This window comes from Mchenga conophoros, linkage group LG1 (genome assembly GCF_057382185.1).
Source record: "Mchenga conophoros isolate Kocher_MC1m ecotype Shallow Benthic linkage group LG1, M_conophoros_male_GT1.1, whole genome shotgun sequence".
In the NCBI taxonomy this organism is placed as follows: domain Eukaryota; kingdom Metazoa; phylum Chordata; class Actinopteri; order Cichliformes; family Cichlidae; genus Mchenga; species Mchenga conophoros.
In genome coordinates, this window is record NC_140526.1 from 15,553,370 (window position 1) to 15,574,057 (window position 20,688).

Genomic DNA, 20,688 nt, shown 5'->3' on the forward strand with positions numbered 1-20,688 from the left:
GTTAAATAAAGCTATGTACTAGAACTCTCAAGTGCTCTGATGTGTAAATGTTCAGCGCCAAAAATTCAGTTTGCGCAATCTAATTCATTTTTATCTTGCTTCTCAGGCCTCCATCATCCCCATCCCAGCGGTGCAAAGTGTATACCCAAAAGGGTGTCATTCCAGCAATGCAGCCTGTATCCTCAAACACTCAGGAAGGCCAGGCCCCGGATGCTTTGACGTCAGACAGTATGCTTTTCTTTCTTTTACACAGTTACGCTTTAGAACTGTGTTAATTTTTTTTTTTTTAATGTATACATATATATGCTATATATGGATATTACATTTAATTATTTTTACTTTTCCATTTCACTCCTTTGTCTTTTTATTTTCTTATCTCAGTTTAAGTTTCAGTTTAAATCTAAATTTTCCTTTTTTTAGGTTAAATAGTAACATTTCATTACAACTACCTGTCACCACCCATCATACTCATCTACTTCAAGTAAAAATATCAGAAATAAGCTACAGTGAATTCTTGGCTGGTCAGTTCTAGAGTATCCTTTAGGGTGTATATGAGTTTCTTTTAAGATTACAAAAATCATTTTTGTATAGTGCTCCAATTTCACTAAAAAAGTGAATTTGTTCTCTCCATTTAATGTTGCATCCATTTGGATGAGATAAAGACTAGAAGAATATTGGGAAAAAAAAATATTTTCGTTTTAAATGCAAGAAGTCTTACAAATACTGGCGAGTTGAGAAAAATCAGTAAGCAATTTGCAACTGATGCTTGAAACATTTGATGACATGTTTCAAGCATCATGATGAGAAACATTTGTTCTTATGTGCATCTCCCCGTTCATTAACGGTGAATTCTTCCCGGGTAATGTTACTGCTGTTTTATATATGCTGGATGCATAAAAGACACATGCTGAGTCACCTGTGTATGACACAGTTTATCTGCATAATAATCACTGGTTTGAACTTGTCTTCTCAGCGTGATGCCAATTTCCCCGCACTTGGAAAACAAAATAAATTACAATGCCAGATGTTTCTGATTCTACAGACAGTTTGGCTGCAGACAGTGGTCGTTCCTCCACAGAGTCCCTGCTGTCCAGGAGTTCTCCTGCAGGGATGAGCCCACAAGTCCGTGAGCCAACTCCATCGTTATCTGCCAGCCTGGGCTCAGCTGAGACGCTCTGCGATGATGATGTACCACCAATACCTTTGGATAGCAAGGATGGTAAGTTCCAGTAAACACAGCTTGTTTTAACACGAGGAAAAGTGGTGAGAAAGTACATTGTGGGTAATCCTTGCAGTTTTAATGACAATAAGGCGCTCTATCAAAACCACATGCAGAAATGTTGAAACAGCTGTAACCTGTTAAGACTCAGGGGTTGTTCTAAAGTGTCTGGAACTGGATTGTTGGCGGGAGATCTCTTGATTATTGTGAGTTGTGTCAGAGAGGTTTCAAGGATCAGTTTACTTCTGGAGCATCCCTCAAATGCTTGATTGAATGTGGAGATCTGGAGACCAAGGGGAGTTTTTCAAACTCTCAGTGCAGCAGGTAGCTACTGCCATCAGGGATGGATATTTGCATGTGAGGTGTGCTTGGTCTGCAGGAGTCATGGGTCTGAAGGTTATGTCCACATGATTGTAGGGACCCAGCATTTCCTAGAATAACACTGCATCGTAACTGAATGACTCTTTTCCACTTTTTTTTTTTTTTTTAACTGATCGGCATATACATAAAGACCATGAAGAACTGAGAAATTAACTTTCGCTTTTTTCTATCTTTATATTTTCTTCCAGGAGTCTCAGGTTCAGCAGCATCTGCAGTAACACTTGGACCTCTTGTACTTGGGGATGATGAACTGGTGTACACTGTGGTTACTGGAGGTGAGGAGGACCTTGACATTACTGCTCTCATTGAGAATGAAGGCTTGGCTGGTCGTCCAGTAAGCATCATCAGCTTCAACAGTGACTGTGGCTCTGCAGCTGCCCTCGCTACTGGCTCTCAACCCATTTGTACTGCTTTAGATGGAGTTGTGGAGGATCACATGCTTGTAGGTCCTGCAGCATCTTCGGGGGTTTCAGATGTTGTTGCCATGGCAGAGGTTAGTGCTACTTTGATCGTTTGGTTTGAATTTGCATAAATAAAATAGATTTGACATTATTTAAACTTTAACAGCCACATTTTATAATTGTTTCTGGATTTCAAGATGTCATACTTGATTGGTTTTAGGTGGCAATGGCCAAGCTGCGGACAGAAGGTGAATCCTTAGCCACAGGAATGTCAAACTGTGGTTCACCCAACTCTTCCTGGGTGAGTGATCTGAGCGCGGGCAGCGAAGCTGATCAGTCTCTTCATAGCTTCAGCCAGTCCCAGAGCCAGCAAGGGGAGGCACTGGCTGATCCTGATCCCAACTTTGGAATCGAGACGCTGGATGGTTATGAAAATGGTGGTACCCCAAGAAGAGGGAGTCTGGAAGGAGAAATGGTTCTGTCAGAGAACCAGAGTGATAAGGGTACTCCAACTAAAGAAAGGCTGAGAAGACTGCCTCCTTCCATGGCTAAAACTAACATACAAATTCTGGCAGGACCTGGCAACATGGCTCCTTTCAAGACCAACATCCTTGTTCACCCATGTGCAGCTGTCAAACCCATGGTTGTCCAGGAAGCCACCATCCTCTCCTCACCTACAAAGGCCAACTTTATGAAAGATCCAGTCAAATCCAGTGCAGCATTTATAGCATCTATTTCAAGTGAGATGAGCTTTGAAGACCCCTGGCTGAAACGTGGTACAGAAGAAGGAAAGTCCAAGGAACTAGTGTGTGAAAGGAAACTGGAGAAGAGGGAGGCAGAGCATTCGAAGGGCCACTCAATAGATAAGGCAAATGGTGGGGGTGGTGATCGTGGCAGTTCAAGTTCAGGTGGTGAGGTGGTGTCATCGCCAGACTCTTTTAAGCGAGTGGTGGATGGTTGTGAGATGGTGGCTGTTGTTGCCCAAGGTGAATGCTTGACTAGTATTTATAACCCAGATATCCACCGTACCGCTAGTCTACCACGCGGATGGCACCGTGTCAACCGCCATGACGGCTTAGACAATGGAAGCGAGTACCGTAATCTTGGAGTCACCACTTCAACTCCTTGTAGTCCCCGTGCCACACTTGATCGCTGGGGATCCAATGGAAAGCAGGGCTTTTTCTCTCATAAAAAAGGGGGAATCCCACCGCTGCCGCCTGTACGAAAGTCCAGTCTAGACCAGCGGAACAGGGCAGCCAGCCCTCTCCAGCAAACCACACATGGAGTCTCATCGCAGGGGAACTCGGCAGATGATGCAGGGGTATCTGGCTGTGGCCCTGCAGGAGTAACTCGACAGCGAGGCTCCAGCATAGACAGTAGTAGGCTTTTCAGTGCCAAGTTGGAGCAGCTTGCCAACAGAACCAACTCTCTGGGCCGAGTCCACAGCTCACACAGTGGTTCCCATCATTATGACTGCTTTTCCTTGGAGAGAGGTGAGAGTCTTAGAGGGGGAGGGGGAGTGAAGGGAGACAGCACCATGCCTCGCACTGGACGCAGCCTCAACCGTGCTGGATCACTATCTTCTTCTTCTGGAAACACCAGCAGCCTTTTTAGTGGCAGTACCAGTCCAAACAGCGCTCCACAGTCACCAGCTAAGACCAGCAGCCAGTCAAAGATATCAGCAGTTAGTAAGCTGCTGATGACCAGCAGTCCCAAGGCCAGGAGTCTGTCTGCCTCCAGCACCAAGACTCTGAGCTTCTCTACTAAGTCTTTAAGCCAAAGCTCCAGCCGGAGCTCCAGCCTTCCTCCTAATGGAAAGGTAGGAATAAATATTTCTTCAAAGTAAATGATCCGCGCTCACTTTCTTTAACATCTGTAAACCACAAGCTCATCAGACAAAATTAGCTAAAATTATTTAAGGACCTTCCTCAAACTGTGTTTAGCTTTAACGTCCATCCTTTAAAGCAGGGTCCCCAATCTCAGTCCACGAGGGCCGGTGTCCCTGCAGGTTTCAGATCTCACCCTGGGTCAACACACCTGAATCACATGATAAGTTCATTACCAGGCCTCTGGAGAACTTCAAGACATGTTGAGAAGGTAATTTATCCATTTAAATTAGCTGTGATGGATCAAGGACACATCTAAAACCTGCAGGGAAACCGGCCCACGTGGACTGGGATTGCTGCTTTAAAGTAATTAAAGGATGTTGGCTTACATTTCTCCTTCCATCCACCTAAACCACTTTACTTGTCTTTTTAGCCCCAGAGTTCAGTCCCGGCCCCTGTGCAGCAGCAGGGACCTGCCCCTGGGTCCTGGTCTACCCAGTCTCTGAGTCGAAGTCGAGGGGGAAGTCTGGCTGCTAAGCTTCCTCTCCGAGCTGTTAACGGTCGAATCTCAGAGCTACTCCAGGGGAGTGCTGGCTCCCGTTCCAGGAGTCATGTTCAGGGAGGAGGCACAGATCCAACAGAGGAAAGAGGGACAAGGTTTGTTAGTTTTATATCATAAAAGTATATTTACATATACTGTACACCTATTTAGTGGTTCCTATGGAAGCATTTTTCATTTATTCATAGGACAGCTAATATAAAATGCAAGATTAGATCCATATATTATGCAAGAGTAACTTTGGCAAGTCGTGATAATGTAAGGTGCAAACTGTAAGGCAAAGTGACATTTAAGTTCATTCAGATAATAATCTGTTCGAAGTTATTTACTGCTTCCTATTTCCTTGTTCTCAGTGGAGGAGGAGGTGGAGCAGGAGGCGGTGGGGGAGATAGCCTGGGAGAGGAGAGGGCAGCAGTGGTACAAACACTGCCTTCTCCCTACAGCAAGATTACAGCTCCCAGAAAACCACACCGCTGCAGTAGCGGCCATGCTAGTGACAACAGGTACAAGCTTTAGGGCTCTGAGGAATTTGAAACTTAAATTTCACAAAATAAAACACGTATTTTTTCTGTATTTTGCTTCATCTCTAACTGTGATCTCATAATGCCTCTAACAGCAGTGTGTTGAGTGGTGAGCTCCCTCCGGCAATGGGGAAGACGGCTTTGTTTTACCACAGTGGAGGCAGCAGTGGGTATGAGAGCATGCTGAGAGACAGCAGTGAGAACACAGGAAGTACCTCCTCTGCTCAGGACTCCCTCAGTGAGCACAGCTCAGCCACCACCTCCTCCCGACGGAGCTCCAGAAGCAGCAAGAAGAGCAGGAGCAACACAGGTCACGACACAAATTTTCAAAATCGCGTTTTATAAACATCTTCACCCCTCAACTAAAACCTGATAATCCGCTTGCTATTCTTTATAGGAAGGCAAATTTAGGATTTTCCTCAACATAACTAGTGGTAATTTCTTCTGAACAAGTCGAAGTGTCTTAGCACTCCTAATTAAGCTGGCACAAGCACAAGCGTTAAAAACATGAAATTAAATACACCCTGCGCTAAAACCACCCAGATGGCTAGTTTTTATAATTACATGAATAAATATATATCCAACATCTGTACCATTTCTATTCAATGTATCCTCAATGTGTGATGCTTGCCCACTTTTACCATATTAACTTTTACAAACAAATTTTTAGGCGTGAAATTTTGATCATATATTTTTCAAAACAACAGTAACATAAAAGTGCTGGAAATAGAAATAGACACCTTTGTGATGTTGAAAAGCACTGTAACAAAAGAAGCGAACAGTTAAGGGAAATGTGAAGAAAGCTGTGGCTACAGGAGGTGCTGGGTAAGGTAAGGTGACCCTGACCAGTCATCTGTGAAATGGTAAAACGGAATCTGCTGGTGTAGGCTGTAATGAATATATATTCACCAGAACAGAACACAGAGAGCTTGCTAATGTGCCTGCCAAATTACTGTCTATTGGTTAAGCATGAGGATTGATATGTGCATAAAAAATCAGATTGAAGAGAGGCAGCTCCTTCCAGTGTGTGTCTAATTATTGATTCGAAAGGGAATTAGCCTTTCCATCCAAGTGTGCGGGAAGCAGTCTCACCTCCTGCCATGCAGCGTAAATTCCGGGTTTACTCTCATTTTGCTTTCACCACAACCGATTCTGTGGATCAAAGAGCCACGACAGTGCCACAAGATGACACAAAGGTGTGAAGGATTATTCTGTGTTTGTTGTGAATCAAGGTGAAGCCAGTAAGCGAGGAACGATTGATACAGTTGAGCCCCGGTGATAGAAAACTGATTATACTCTTAATAATAAAATAGCAGAAAGAGCATGTGTATAAAGGACCGAGGCAATATCCAGCTGAAATGTTAATTACATCTCCAGCTGAGTCTCTCTTTTTATCCTTGATTTTCATTAGGCTGGATTCATGTGCTTACCTCTCTCCTCATATTCCACGTATTCACCCCATCTCTCTGTCATTCATCCAGCTCGCTTCCCTCGCATCTTCCTCTCCCCGCAGACTCAATCTTTCTCTGTCCCGTTCTATGCTGCTTCCTAATGAAATACAAATGTCTCTGCTTGACCTTTATGCGCTGCTTCGAGACCAAAAGACAGCTGCAACCTTATTAAAATCAGCACTTCCTCTCCCCTCTCTCACACATACCTTATCACTGACTTTCTGGTGAATCTGATAACTCTCATTCCTGTTGACATGTCTGGAAATTTCCATGCAAAGCGCACGTGTGTTCAGTGTTGCGCAGTGGTTAGATTAGAGACTGACCCGCTGCTATTATCTATGAGCTCTACCTGCTTTTTTATTTCTCTCACTTCACTTCTCCATTATCAATTTCACATTCTGTCTCGCGCGACAGTTTTCTTTTGTCCCCTCCTTTATGTCTCTCTCCAGTGAGTCTTTTATCTGTCTTCCTCCCCACTCCCACCGATCATGTCTGTGCAAAACAAGAAAGGTATGCCCACTGAGTGAACCGACACTTAAGGGGTTTTATTGCGTTCAAGGAAGAATCTGAAATTTGGAAAGATGTCTTTTTTCTTAGCAGAGAGATGTCAGATATATTGCAGTTCAATGTAAGACTAAAGCTTGTAGCTAAACTGCTGTACTATAAAATAGTTCCAGTAATGTCTCCCAGTTTTTTTTCTTCATTGCTACACAACAAATATGATTTAACAGAAATGTAAGAATGTGTCAAATATGTTAAATCAAAAAAGATCATATAGCTCATATGGGGCGATCGTGGCTCAAGAGTTGGGAGGTCGCCTTGCAATCGGAAGGTTACTGGTTCGAGCCCCGGCTTGGACAGCCTCGGTCGTTGTGTCCTTGGGCAAGACACTTCACCCGTTGCCTACTGGTGGTGGTCAGAGGGCCCGGTGGCGCCAGTGTCAGGCAGCCTCGCCTCTGTCAGTGCGCCCCAGGGTGGCTGTGGCTACATGTAGCTTGCCATCACCAGTGTGTGAATGTGTGTGTGAATGGGTGGATGACTGGATATGTAAAGCGCTTTGGGGTCCTTAGGGACTAGTAAAGCGCTATATAAATACAGGCCATTTAGCTATGTCTGAAGACCCCGAGGGTGAATATTGGTCATTTCATTGCTGTAGTTTCACATTGTTAGTACAGGGTTGGGCCTGTCTTTGCCTTCAGAGCTTTTTAATTCTTCATGACGAAGAGTCAACAAGGTCCTGGAAACATTCCTCACAGATTTTAATTCATATTGACATGATATCGTCACAAATTAGCTTGAGATCTGGTGTACGTGAAGGGTGCTTGACTACACTAAATTCATTGTTGTGTTCAGGAAACGCATTAAAGATGATTTTAACTTTGTAGTGTGATATCCTGCTGGAATCAGCTATTAGAAGAAGTGTACAGTGTGATCATAAAGGGATAAACATGGTCAGCTACAATAGTCAGGTAGGCTGTGTCATTTAAGTTATACTAAATGGGTGCTGTCACTACCACCAGCAGCTTGAACCATTGATGCACAGCAGGAAGGATCTATGCTTTCATGTTGTTCACACCAAACTCTGACCCAGCAGCAGTTTTCTGATCTTCTATTGCCCGATTTCTGTGAGTCTGGGTGATTTACAGCCTCAGTTTTCCGTTCTTAGCTGACAGAAGTAGCACCCGGTGTGGTTTTCTGCCATCTGCTTCAGGATTTGACATGTGCATTTGGACATGCACTTCTGGATACATTGGTTATAACAACTGGTTATTTGAGTTACTGCGTTCTTATTAGCTCAAAGCAGTTCAGTTATTCTCTTCTCTGTGGGTTCTGGGTTTTTTTGACCATTATCTATAAACTCTAGAGATAGTTGTATGGGAAAACTCCAGTAGGACCATTAAAGGTTCTCAGTCATCCAGGTCATCGTAGTCTAAGAAGTTTGGAAAGAAAAAGGCGTCTGGATTTCTTTAAGTTGCTTGAAGACGTTTCACCTCTCATCCGAGAAGCTTCTTCAGTTCTAGGGTCAAATGGTGGAGAGTCCCAGATTTAAGCCCTGTGGGGGTATCCCACCAAGAGGGACAAATATCCATCATTGCATATGCCACATGTTCCTTTACTAAAATGATATGCTGCTTCCTAAATGTGAAGTTTTGTTTTCCTGCAAACTGCCCAATAACAATGCACCTTGTGTCCCTCTTGGGGGAATACTCCCACAGGGCTTAAATCTGGGACTCCCCACCATTTGACCTTAGAACTGAAGAAACTTCTCGGATGAGAGGTGAAACGTCTTCAAGCAACTTAAAGAAGTCCAGACTTTTTTTTTCCTTTCCCAGCTCCTTAGACTTAGGTAGGACCAGTACATCTGGCAGGATCTCACTGAGTCACTTCAGACCTCCTTTGTCCCCATTCTGATAGTTGGTTTGAACCTCATCACTTTTGGGTATTACTACACCCTAGAATTATTTTAGTGAATAATAAAGTTCAGCACTATAATATCAGTATTTGTTTTTCCCATTTTCATTTAGCTTAGTTTCATTTAGCATTTTTCTTCTGTTCATCCACACCCCACCTGTGGTGGCTCTGTGCCACACCACTAGGGACTGATGCACTGTTTGAGGATTATGGAGCTAAACTAATGGTGATCTTGAGAGTAAAACGCACTGCAAGCAAACTAAGCATATGAATGAGATAAAACAAGCAGAGTTGAAAAATTCTTTGGCACTTTGTATATTTAGGAAAAAACTGCATCAGATCGGCTCAGATCAGTTATTTTTTAAACATATTCAGCTTTTTTTGCACTCTATAACCTGGCACTTCAATGCTATATAAAATGCACCAAAAAGTAGAATGTATATAACTCCAAACATGCGATATTTCTTCAATTAGAATTAAAAGACACTTTTTATTCTGCCGTTCATATGAACAGTTTATCGTCTTAGCTCAAAACTTCACTATTCCTGTCATCAGTGTGTAACAGTCTTTCTGTAATCTTCTTTTTATTTGTTCTTTTAGGTCTCCAGCGTCGACGTCTGATCCCAGCACTAACCTTGGACTCCTCTTCATCATCGCCTTCTCACCGTTCCTCCAAACAAGCCATCACGTCCTCGTCTTCCTCCTCCTCCAGCCCTGGTGCATGCTGGGTCGACGGGCCACTTGGGCCACCTGCACCCTCAAACCTCCGGGCAGTGACCGCAACAACAGAAACCTTTGAGATCAAGGTGTACGAGATAGATGATGTTGAACGGCTGCAGAAAAGGAAGGACAAAGGAGGGAGCAAGGTGAGAGGGAGGAGGGAGGAAAGACACCTGAGCTGCACAGCTGTTGTAGGTCAAGTGGTGGAGCAGGTCAACAAATTGCAGGGTTGGAAATTTGATCCTTATCTCTTCCTGCCCGTATGTCAACACGTCCTTGAGCAAAAACCTAAATGGGTGATGGGCAAAAGGTAAAAAATTCAGGCATATATGTGTCATCACAGGGTGCGTTGTTATTGGGCAGTTTGCAGGAAAACAAAACTTCAAATTTAGGAAGCAGCATATCATTTTAGTAAAGGAACATGTGGCGTATGTAAAGATGGATATTGATAATATCACTCAGTGAGTTTGCATTAGAGCTAAACTGAAGCCTAGAGAATAATGTTAATGTCTGGTGCTATCTTGTCTCCTTGGAGCCAGGCGAGGCTCCAAATATTAGCAGGGTGGAGGAGGCGAGTGTAGCTAGAAGCTAACAGACGAGTTACATTTAAAGCAGTTTACTTAATGTGACAGTTTGTGCATTAAGATTTAAAACCATAAAGAAAATATATTTTCACTTTCTTGGATAGTGGAATCCCCTGAGGGTCTACTGGTATTACTTTCAAAGAACAGGACAAAATTACAGTGAACCCAAAACTGATTAAGACACGCTGATGAAAAGCAAAACCATCTATGGAAAAGTTCTGCATACACCACCAGCAAGTGAGGACAAAAGAAAATTAAACGTTATTACAACATATCATAATCTAAGCAAGATTTTATTGTTGTCAATGCCATTATCAGTTCTGCCTACAGATCTCATTGGTTGTCAGTTCCTCCTTTCCAGCATTAACGTAGCACTTTATTATGACTGACTCTGAATACAGGGTAGAATCAGAGTAGAAAAACAGGCTAAATCGGACTTGGTTCTGCTGAAACCTCAGTAATGAGATCAACCATGTCAGGAAGTGATTTATTATTCAGATGAACCAGACAATTTGGCACCAGTTCTCAACTAAAACAGGTTCTTGGATTCCAGCTTTACTTCCGGCTTGCCTCATCCAAACAGTATCTCTCATTCTCTCTCTAAAGCCTAAAAATAGCCACTAATACACTGATTAGGAAGAGTGAACTAATGACACCAGAGTGACTAGAACATTTAATTGAATTTGTAATGGAAGTTGATACTGGGAGTGTTTTTGGAGCCACCACTCAGCAATCCTCGGTTACGATGGTTGTTGCCACTTGATATTTGTACATGCGGTGTTCAGAGCTTCATTTCGACACATTTTAAAAATATCTAGTTCCCACCGGACTACAGTTATGTAGGAGGCTGACTAGGAAGCACGTGTAAAAGAGGGAGGAAGAAGAAAATAGCAAAAAACTTTTAGGATTTATTATGGTTGACTGAAGGGGAAGGATGAATGGATGTCTTTAGAAGAGTGAAGGAGAAGGAGAGCAGAAGTGCAAGATGGCTATTGCTCTTGATTCCAGTGACACTGATTTGATGAATAATGATGGTGAAGCACATTAAAAAACAATAAGTGTTGGACACTGCTGCTAATGGAAACCCAGAAGAGGAAGCTGGTGGTTGGGCAATGGATGAAAAAGGATTTGTGTTGTTGTGACAGTGTGGAAAGAAACCAAAAGGTTTTAAAAAATACAACAGCAAGGATTTTCAGAACATGAATAGCTCAACATTAGCATTTAGTTCTGTGTGAACAGTGAACTTTTTAAATAAATCTACATATCTTGGCTTACTTAAAAAAATGATTCTAAATTCTGAGGACTTTGCAGAATAAAATTGTTAAACTTAGGAAATTGTTGTAAATGAATGCAGGTTTTGGGGGGGTTTCCACTGTTAAACCTTTATGTGATCAGAGGAGAGAGCACTGTGAGCACTGGAAAAGAGAAATGGAGAAAAAGCATGAAATATAGATTTTCCCTGCAGCAACCTTAAGAAAGCCACAATCGTGTTCCAGTGAAAGCTGCTCAGTGTCCGAAGGCACTCAGCTGCAGCCACAGTGGGAGACGATGAGGTGCGAATGTATTTAACTGTGTGAATTTTAAGCGTGCTGCTGCTGAAGGAGACCCACCTGTGTTTCACAACACGCTCCTCTGAAAAAATAAAGCTAAATAAAATCCGTGTCTATCTGTCTGCCTTCTCTGTGTGTCAGGAGGTGGTGTATGTCAGTGCCAAGCTTCGTCTGTTGGAGCACCGCCAGCAGCGAATCAGTGAAGTCAGAGCCAAGTACCAGTGTCTCAAGAAAGAACTGGAACAAACCAAACAGTACTTGATGCTGGAGCCACACAAGTGGACCACTGAGTGTAAGTGTGGACCTCTGACACATCAGGGAATACAGGTCTGTGTGTGAGAGAGCAAAGGAGGTTAGAAACTGTTTAGGATTTTAGTGGAGGATTATTCTGAAATAAATAAGTCTATTATGTTTAAGTTATGATGCATATTTTTATATTTTATATGACTCATGTTAATTACTAATGCTGTGCTACATGACTGCTGGTTCATTCTTCAGACAAATACATTCTGTCATTTCATTATTAAAGTATGAAGTGACTGGGCATTATAGATTTTACTTCAATAGACACAAATGCATTTGTGGGAAGGATTGTGTTGTTGCAGATTGATGCATCTGATGGGGCAAACTTTCACGATACGAAATAATGTTTTGCTTTGTTGTGTTTTTTTGTAAGGGTGTGGCTTAATTGCCCTCAATTGCACTGTAAGGACATTTTCTTACTACTGTACAATTTAGTAAATCAGAATCATCTAAACAGGCTTTTGCATACAATCAGCATGCTGCCATGCCCTAATCTTCTTTTTAAGAAAACACATTTAATAATAATAATAATTATCAATAAGTAGTAGTGATTTAATACAGCTGTGTTTAAATTCGCTAAGATAGCTAGCTGTCATTTCTTTGAATAAATGGTCAGAGGCACTTTTTGTACATTTTTTGCAAAGTACAAACAAACTCGGGTATGAAAAAATGGATAAATCTCTGATTTATGTGTGAATTGTGATGTGAATCCTAATCGTAACAGTTCTTGGATAATAATGCAGATTTTACATAAGTAGCAATAGGCTACATCAGACTTAATTATTCAGCTATGTACCTATTGGGCTGTATATGAAATAAAAGTGCAACCAACATAATGAATCATGCAACCATAAAAGAAGGGCTGGAGTTCCTATTGATCCTCTGAGATCTTATTCTACGCTGTCCCACAGATGGGGGAGGGTGGTCTTGAAGATTCTCTCAGCTAACAGACCACCTGCTTGGTGCAACTAACCATCCAGGTGTTGATATTCCCACTCAAGATGCAGGTGTAGAAGTTCCTGTGCACCCTGAGTGGGAGTTTAAAGTCTCTTAGGTACCTGAGATGCTATAGGTGCTGATGGGCTTTCTTCACCAGGGATTTCATGTGTCAGGACCATGACAGGTCCTTTGTGATGTAAACACTACCGTGTTTAAAGTTATCTACCCTCTTCACATGGGCCCCAAATATGCAGAGAGGGCCAAATTTCCTCTGCTACTCTCTCGTAAAGTCCATTATGAGGTCCTTGGACTTGCAGGGATTTAGCTGGAAGTTTTTCTCTTTACATTATTCGATAATCTGAGACCAGCAGGCAATGCCATCACTGTTTGATATCAAGCCCATTACAGCTATGATGTTGGAGTCTGAGGTGCTCACAACAGTGACCGGTGTAGAGAGAGTGATAATTAACTCATCGGCCGCCTTCTTTTTTCTTAAATCATAATTGTTATAAATTATTATTATGACATTTATCATTATTCCATTTTAACAATAACATGTAAAATATAACCAGTGGCACCTTTTTAATTATTAAACCCACATTCAACAGCACTTTATCAAGGAATGATGTATTTTCTCCACCTTTCTATTTGTGTCCAGTTGAGCTGCAGCAGGCCTATGAAGTGGACTCATTGGAGTATTTGGAGGCTCTGGAAACAGTGACAGACAAACTGGAGACCAGAGTCAACTTCTGCAAAGCCCATCTTATGATGATCACCTGCTTTGATGTGTCCTCAAGGCATCAGTAGACAGATGGAGGCGGAGAAGTGGCCTCGACGATGTCAATGTCTAGACCATTCCCCTGACTAATCAAACACATTTAGAAAATCTTTAACTGCAGCTCGACAGTTGGAAGGATGAACACAGGAATAGACCGACCGCATGATCCTGCATATTATTCCAGCGTCTTGTCCAGATGTGAGTAAGCAGAAGGCCAGGTGGCCGGAAAAATCAAAAGAAGATTTACGGAGAAAAATTAACAGAAAAACAGAGACAAGATTTGTAGATTTGTTTGCTGGGGCTTGGAAACAACCTCAGAAACTATCTAATGGACGGGCTACTTTCAATCAGAGAAAATATGGCTGCCCAAATAGTGTATGAGAGTCTAAAAAGACATGTCAAACCAAGTAACCAGAGAACAAAATAATTGGACCGCAGTGACACGCAGTGAGTCAAACTTTGAAAGAATGTACCGAGAGCAAAAAAAAAGGCTATAGCTGAACAAAAACTGCCATTTTGTAAGAAGGAGAAAGCTGAAGTTGAAGTGCAAGAGAAGAATAATTTCACATCTAACACATTTTGGAAGAACATTTTTTACATGGTTAAAAGCCTTTGGCTGTAAATACGGAGTGCTGACTACAGAGTGGCCTGGTATTGTTGTGCAGCGACTAAAAGAGACTAACCGAGAGAGAATGACAAGAGGACGAAGGAAACGATTTAGAAGTGCCTTGTGAACATTTCAACAATACCAAGACCAAGTCTCCTTCTCTCTAAATTTGTGTACAAGTAAGTATGGTGCTAGTATAGAAACATCCAGAAAAGATCAGTGTCCTTGGAAGCAGTTTTCATTTTCTTTTCTAAATGTGATGTTTTACTGTGGGTCAGTGTTTCACTATATGATAAACAAACTAATAATGTGTGTTTCAATGTATGGTCTTTGGTACATTGATTAGAGATCAGAGAAACAACGTTAAAGTGGACCTGTTATGCTCTTTATTTTTACTCTCGGACTCCACAGGAGCCGCTTTGCATGAGCAACAGATCAAAATAATCCTTATTTATTTTATACTGGGCCTCAGTGAAGTGCTCTCAGTTGATCCTCTGTGAAACACCATTTTAGTTCTTCGTACTTATTCCCAACAGGAAAAGCATAATAGGTCCCCTTTAAAGGAAAACTACAGATTAACTTAATTAAACTTGGAAGGACCAAAAACCTCGATAGAAATTTTTAATGTTCACAAAGCTATGAAATGTCAGAAGGTAGTAGAGGTGAAAACACTTCTCTCTGATCTGGTGTTAAATACAACCAACGACTGACTCCCTGCCTCCCTGCCTGACTCACAGGCAGTCTGTCTGTTATTCGTATCTGTGTTGTTCTGCTCTATTCTAAAAGAAACTGAATGATTTGTCATTGTGTGTGTTTTATAATAAGGTATCCTTTTTTTATTTGAGTGCAATGGGACCATGTAGAGACTATGTACGATAGTAGCATTGAGCAGGATAATCGAAATCTGAAGACATATTTATAGATAAATTGTGAGGGACACGCAGGTGCGTCAATATACTGTGTTTAACATTTAATTATAATGAAACAAGGTAGTAGATTTAATCAATATTTTGGGACTACAGCTATAGGGTGTTTAAACACTTTTAATATCCCCTATATTGTAAAGGACAATTAAATTATATAAAAAAAATTAAAGGAACCTAATTAAAAAGGGAGGAGACGAGCTTAAGACATAGATCTCTGCCTGGTTCCACTTTTTGGATGGATAGCAACTCCTAAGATTTGTTAGTATTATTATCTATGGTGCTTGAGATACTTATGATCTAAATGTTTGTACAAATATAAATATACGAAAGAGTCCATTTCCCCCTGAAACACAAAACAACGCCTTTCAAATGCTTCTTCTACATCACTGTCATCGTGTCTGTTGTTGTCGAGCAGAGAGCATTATGGGAGAGCGACATGAGAGCAGTGGAAATGATGTCACCGTATTGGTGTAATTTGTCAAAAGCGTTGTAGTGCTGATTTTTTCCTCCACTAAGAGCAAAAAACCAGAACGTGCTGTCGCTGAAACAGAAAATACAGTTAATTCAGTGAAGTTTTTATCTTCACGTGGATCTGAATCAGCTAATGATTTCATGTAGTGCATACTGGCGGGGATAGCCAAGAGATAATCTAGTGAGAAATTACCCCTGAGAGCAAGACGCTTTTGACAAACTTGAGAGGTTTTTTTTGTTTTTTAAGAGCATCTCTGATCATTTCCTGTTTTTATCCCCGTGTTCATTGTGCAAGTCATGAATGAAAGTTTATTTATTTGAGTTGCTACTTAATGTTCTTATTTACGTACACTTCATGATCTTACAAAGTTACTATGCATTGATGAAAAAGAAAAATAACTGTACATACTTTGCTGAGCCCATGTCATATATAAATATATATACTGTGCACATAGCATATATGCCATCATTTTTATTTTAGATATTTTTTTTGTTGTTGGTTTCATTTGCTCCTGTTGTTCCTCTTGAGGATTTCAATGAGTTTGGTTCCCCAAACATTCACATGCAGAACAGGGATGCTAGTTGATTACATGCAAATCAGAAGCCTTCCAGTATGAAGGCAGCTGTGTTGCTTTAAGAGAAACGTCTGTGTCTTATGAACTGCAGCCCTGTGTAATTAGCAGCGAGTGTTTTGGGAAATCTAACCTCTAAATGAGCTAATGGCTTGTATTGAACTATCCTTTTTAAGATGCTATGTGGGAGGTTTCTTCCTTGATATGTTACTGCCAAATCTAATGGGATATCCCTTTATTATTGTAGTAATAATCAAAAATTGCTAGAAACTATTACAGCTAAAAGAATAGCGGGGTGTTTTAAATCAAGTTATTCACAGATTTCCATCTGCAAAGTCACTCTGCACAACATAAGCATCACATGATCTATGGAATAAACTGACAAATATGCTGTGCTGGTGCATATTTTGTAGACACATTTAAGAATTATAATGTGCTATCTGTAAATCTCATACAAGGCATCTTAGGGAGCATTGTGTGTTAAAGTCCGGGTCAGACCACATTTACCAAAAACAGATGTTATCATTAGCATTAGGAGTCAACTTCTGCTTTGCTCAGTTGTAAGACACAGGGTCAGTTGTTTGAAGATCTCTGGATAACTAAAAATAAAAAAATCACTTTTCTGTTCCAGTCTCTTGATAAAAATGCCAGTTGTGAGACATATTCATGCTAAATACCCTCAGTAATTCTATTTAAAACAACACATTATCAGTGTAAATGTGGAACAAATGGTGCACAGGAGTCTCGCTGTGCTCATATTGTCCACTGCAGATTTACCGTTTTTGTGAAATCTGGTCTGACATATGGTAAAGACGGAAGAAAAAGATGGAGGGATGTAAATAAAGGAATGTATTAAAAGAGTTTCACACCTGATGCTTCATTCTTTGCACACAGAATAGACGAAGTAGTGTGCAGATGTCCAGAAGGCGTGCTGTTTCACTTCTGATGAACTAAAAATCTTTTGCATTACGACTCAAACTCAAACATGGAACACGTAACATTGTACGTTATTGCATTGGGCTGTTAGATTTACATAAACAAGGGACTGGGACAACTCAAAAATATCATTTAGTTTCCAGAGCATGTGTAAATGTGGACCTTGAGTACCCTGTAGGCAGCTTTTCTGTGACATACAGTAATCCCCTTTGAGCCTGCTTTGATCATCAGTGCACGGCAGGGAACAGGAAGGAGGAGAAGGCAGGAATGGGAGCGAGGAGAAATAATAGATTAGAGACGAGAGAAGAATAAAGGTAGCAAAGGGGGAAATGCAAGAAGAAAGGAAGACAAGTGAGAAAGAAGACGAGTACAGGACTGCTTTTTATCCAAGAAGAGAGGAGTGACAAGAAGAAGCACCAAAACTGTACAAGAGAAATAAAGTAGGTGAAATTATTCAATATAAGATTACACTGTACTGCATTTTAAAAGTGTAGCAAAAGAAGGATCCTTTAGGTGATTTGTAACTAATACTATGAGATAACTGCAGAAGAGCTCAACTCAATACTACAACTCTTGTAGCTGCAACATAAGCCCACCGTGCTTGACAGCTGATAAGAGTGCGTTGAATTATGTCCATCAGCATGTCCACTTTGGTCTCATCTAAGCACATTGTTGTAGAAGTGGTTTGTTAATTAATTATAATCTTACAAAAACTGGCCATGTTTTTTTTGTTGTTTTTAGAGAGAAGAACCTTTCTTGTGGCAAACCTTCCAAACAAGTGACACCTGTTCAGTCTTTAATTTTACTATCGTGAACTTAACATGCTAACTGAGGCCTGTCGACTCTGAGCTGTAGCTCTTAGGTTTTTGTGGAGTGTACACACAGCCTAAGAAATTGGGAACCAATGAATGCAAGAATAGTGACTCTAGCATAGCTAAAAATCCTCAAAAAGCAAGTGTGCAACTTTTAGTCAACATGCAGAGAACAGGTTTAAGTGTTTTCAGGTGACTGCAGTAATGGTAGTTACTATTAAGCTTCACAGTCCTTTGATTTAAGTCTGCTCTTAAATCAAAGGACTGAAAAAGCCACAGCGTTCTCATCCTCACAGCCTCAAATACTGTATTTTGGCAAAGCTGCTAGCATCGCCAAATTACATGTGACTACTAACTTGTCACATGTGGACACTTAAAGGACCTCTTGGTCTTTCATTTAAACACACTGGGTAAGCATCATTTTGCTGCAAGGTTAATGCTTGGTTTTTTTGCTTTTAATTACCTAAATATAATCAAGTACTGAAGCAAAAGTGAGTAAAAGCAAACATCAGTGAGCCAAAACCAAATAAGACACAAATCCCACAGTTCTGGTAGGAAAACTTCTGACTTTTGTATCTTTAAGAAAAGGTAAATTATGGAGAGGAGAGTTATTAAGATGGAGCGAGAGGAAATGAATAATATTAGCAGATAGCGAGTAAGGTGACAGTAAAGGTGAGGTAGTGCAGGGGGAGGAACAGTGACATAGAGTGTCTCTGAAAATGAGAATGAAAATGTGAAAATTAAAAAATGGGGCTGAGTAAATGGTAGAGGGGGGAATGAATTGAGGTGGTGAAAGAAAGAAAAAAACATTTGGTGTTCTTTATTTCTGTGTGGTCAGGTTGCCTGCAGAGACGTGCAGTGAAAGAGAAAGAGAGACTCCGGCAAATAGAGAATTTCATTTGAAAGCCTTTGGAGAGAGAGAGATATAAATGGGGAAGAGAGACAGTGAGTGACAGAGAGGGAGAGACAGGAGGTTATAGCTAAGAAACACTAAATCTCATTTGATGGATGTTATATGGGAAAAGTGAGCGAGTGAAGGACTGAAAGCAACAAAACCAATGAAGTGAGTAATGTAGGTAGGAGCGGTGCAGCAGCACAGACGGCTCCCACAGGCCATTCACTCCACTAGGGTCCACTCAGTCTTTGAAACACAGTAAGCTTGCATCGTTTCTCTCTTCAAAGTTGAAAAATAATCTGTTGATACCTCGTTTCTACAGTTTTTTTTTCTATAATTACAAAAAATATTTTGAGCCAAAAGGAAAAAAATCAGCTCAGTTTTTTGAGAAGACTGAGAAAGATGGCAGAAAAACACCCATTCGTGCACACACGCCCCTAGGACATAGTGTCATCAGTTTGCATATGGCAGAATTTTGGGATTAACATGGGAAAACTGTGTGTGTGTGCAGAGAAACAAAAACAGGGATTAACATGGGAAGTATGTGTGATGGAAATACACAGAGGGTGATGTATGTACTTTACTAAACCAACACACACACACACACCCTAGGATCACTCATCACAATGGAATCTATAGATTACAGAGGAGACCGGGGCCAACAGGGGCTTTCCTCCCTCCCTCTGCTTCTTCCTCTCCAGTTCTCAAACAAGGACAGGATGCAGAAACTTTAGGATTAATGGGATTAATTGTGCTTAAATGTTTCCATAAACCTAATTTAAACAGGATAACAGGCTGGCTACAAAACTGCAGAAATATCACTGGCGTTTCATGGAATTCTGGGAAAAGCAGGTTCTTGGATATCATTAATGAGATGTTTTATGGCTAGAATTGATGAAAGCGATTAACGTAAAACTGCACCAAACCAAAGCTAAAAAGGTTTTATTTGCCACGAGAAAGTATAAAGAGGAGCCTGAAGTGTTGCTGGAGCTGTTTTAACAACAGTTCCTTACTTTAAGACTGTTGAGACAATAAAGGTCAGGTATGGATGGCAAAATAACAAATCCGTTTATTCAGGTTGATGAATAAAAAGAACGTAAGGCAGTGAAATCAGTTACATGAAGACGTTTCTTTCGCCTTCGTCTTAGCGTCTGCTGGAGGAATAATGATCCATCTCACTGTGACATTCCTTCATCTTCATCGTTAGTTCGGTCATCAATGGGTGATCTTCACCATGGGTGAACTTTACGATTCCATAAGCCTGGAATAGGAGACATAAGCATAACTAGCTTTCTTCCCTGTTAGTACCAGAACAATCTTGTATGGCGATGTAATGAAACGGGATCATCACATAATGCTACACAATCTATTCTATAAAGGAAACTGAAAGTAACTGTTTTCATGACATTTTACTTAAAGATTAAGTACTTTAGAGATTATTGTAAAACTAACCAAAGATGTTTTTAATCCTGCCTGATCATCTCTGCTGTTACATGTCTCCACACGATCTTAGGTGCCTGACATGAAGGCAACTGGTCTTCGTTTTTGGTTCGTAAAAGAAGTCCCGTTGCCTTCATTTCGAGGGCTTAAGACTAACATGACCTGGTACAAAGACATGTCTCCAGACTTGTTCTATTAGCTAATAATAAAGTTTAAAATGTAAAAAATGTCCTTGTTGATATTTAGTCCTTCAAACCTGTTTGAATGTGTCCAAAGCATCTTCGATGTTTTCCAGGTAATGCTGCAGCTTTCCAACTCTCATCAGCTGTATCCCATGGACTGGATGGGGATCGGGGTAGTACTGTCTTTAGGAAGAAAGACAACA

At 41.0% G+C, this 20,688-nt stretch overlaps 2 protein-coding genes across 3 annotated transcripts in view; one reads left to right on the plus strand and one right to left on the minus strand.

Moving 5' to 3' along the window:
• Positions 1-17,081, plus strand: part of kif26ba (kinesin family member 26Ba) — a 100,281-nt gene extending 83,200 nt beyond the window's left edge. The window contains exons 18-28 of one of the 2 annotated variants that reach the window (XM_085267515.1): positions 107-228; positions 1,043-1,219; positions 1,789-1,875; positions 2,017-2,093; positions 2,222-3,820; positions 4,261-4,484; positions 4,740-4,889; positions 5,003-5,217; positions 9,371-9,636; positions 11,766-11,916; positions 13,525-17,081. In XM_085267515.1, coding sequence (XP_085123641.1) covers positions 107-228; positions 1,043-1,219; positions 1,789-1,875; positions 2,017-2,093; positions 2,222-3,820; positions 4,261-4,484; positions 4,740-4,889; positions 5,003-5,217; positions 9,371-9,636; positions 11,766-11,916; positions 13,525-13,673 — 3,217 coding nt within the window. In that variant the 3' untranslated portion in view covers positions 13,674-17,081. Of the gene's footprint in view, positions 1-106; positions 229-1,042; positions 1,220-1,788; positions 2,094-2,221; positions 3,821-4,260; positions 4,485-4,739; positions 4,890-5,002; positions 5,218-9,370; positions 9,637-11,765; positions 11,917-13,524 lie in introns of both variants that reach the window. The other variant, XM_085267510.1, reaches the window with a different exon arrangement.
• Positions 17,082-19,908: 2,827 nt separating this feature from the next.
• The window catches only part of smyd3 (SET and MYND domain containing 3), a 102,205-nt gene continuing 101,425 nt past the window's right edge, over positions 19,909-20,688 (minus strand). The window contains exons 11-12 of the mRNA XM_085267567.1: positions 20,560-20,668; positions 19,909-20,124 (exon numbers count right to left, since the gene is read on the minus strand). Of these exons, the coding sequence (XP_085123693.1) occupies positions 20,008-20,124; positions 20,560-20,668 (226 nt within the window). The 3' untranslated portion in view covers positions 19,909-20,007. The remainder of the gene's footprint in view (positions 20,125-20,559; positions 20,669-20,688) is intronic.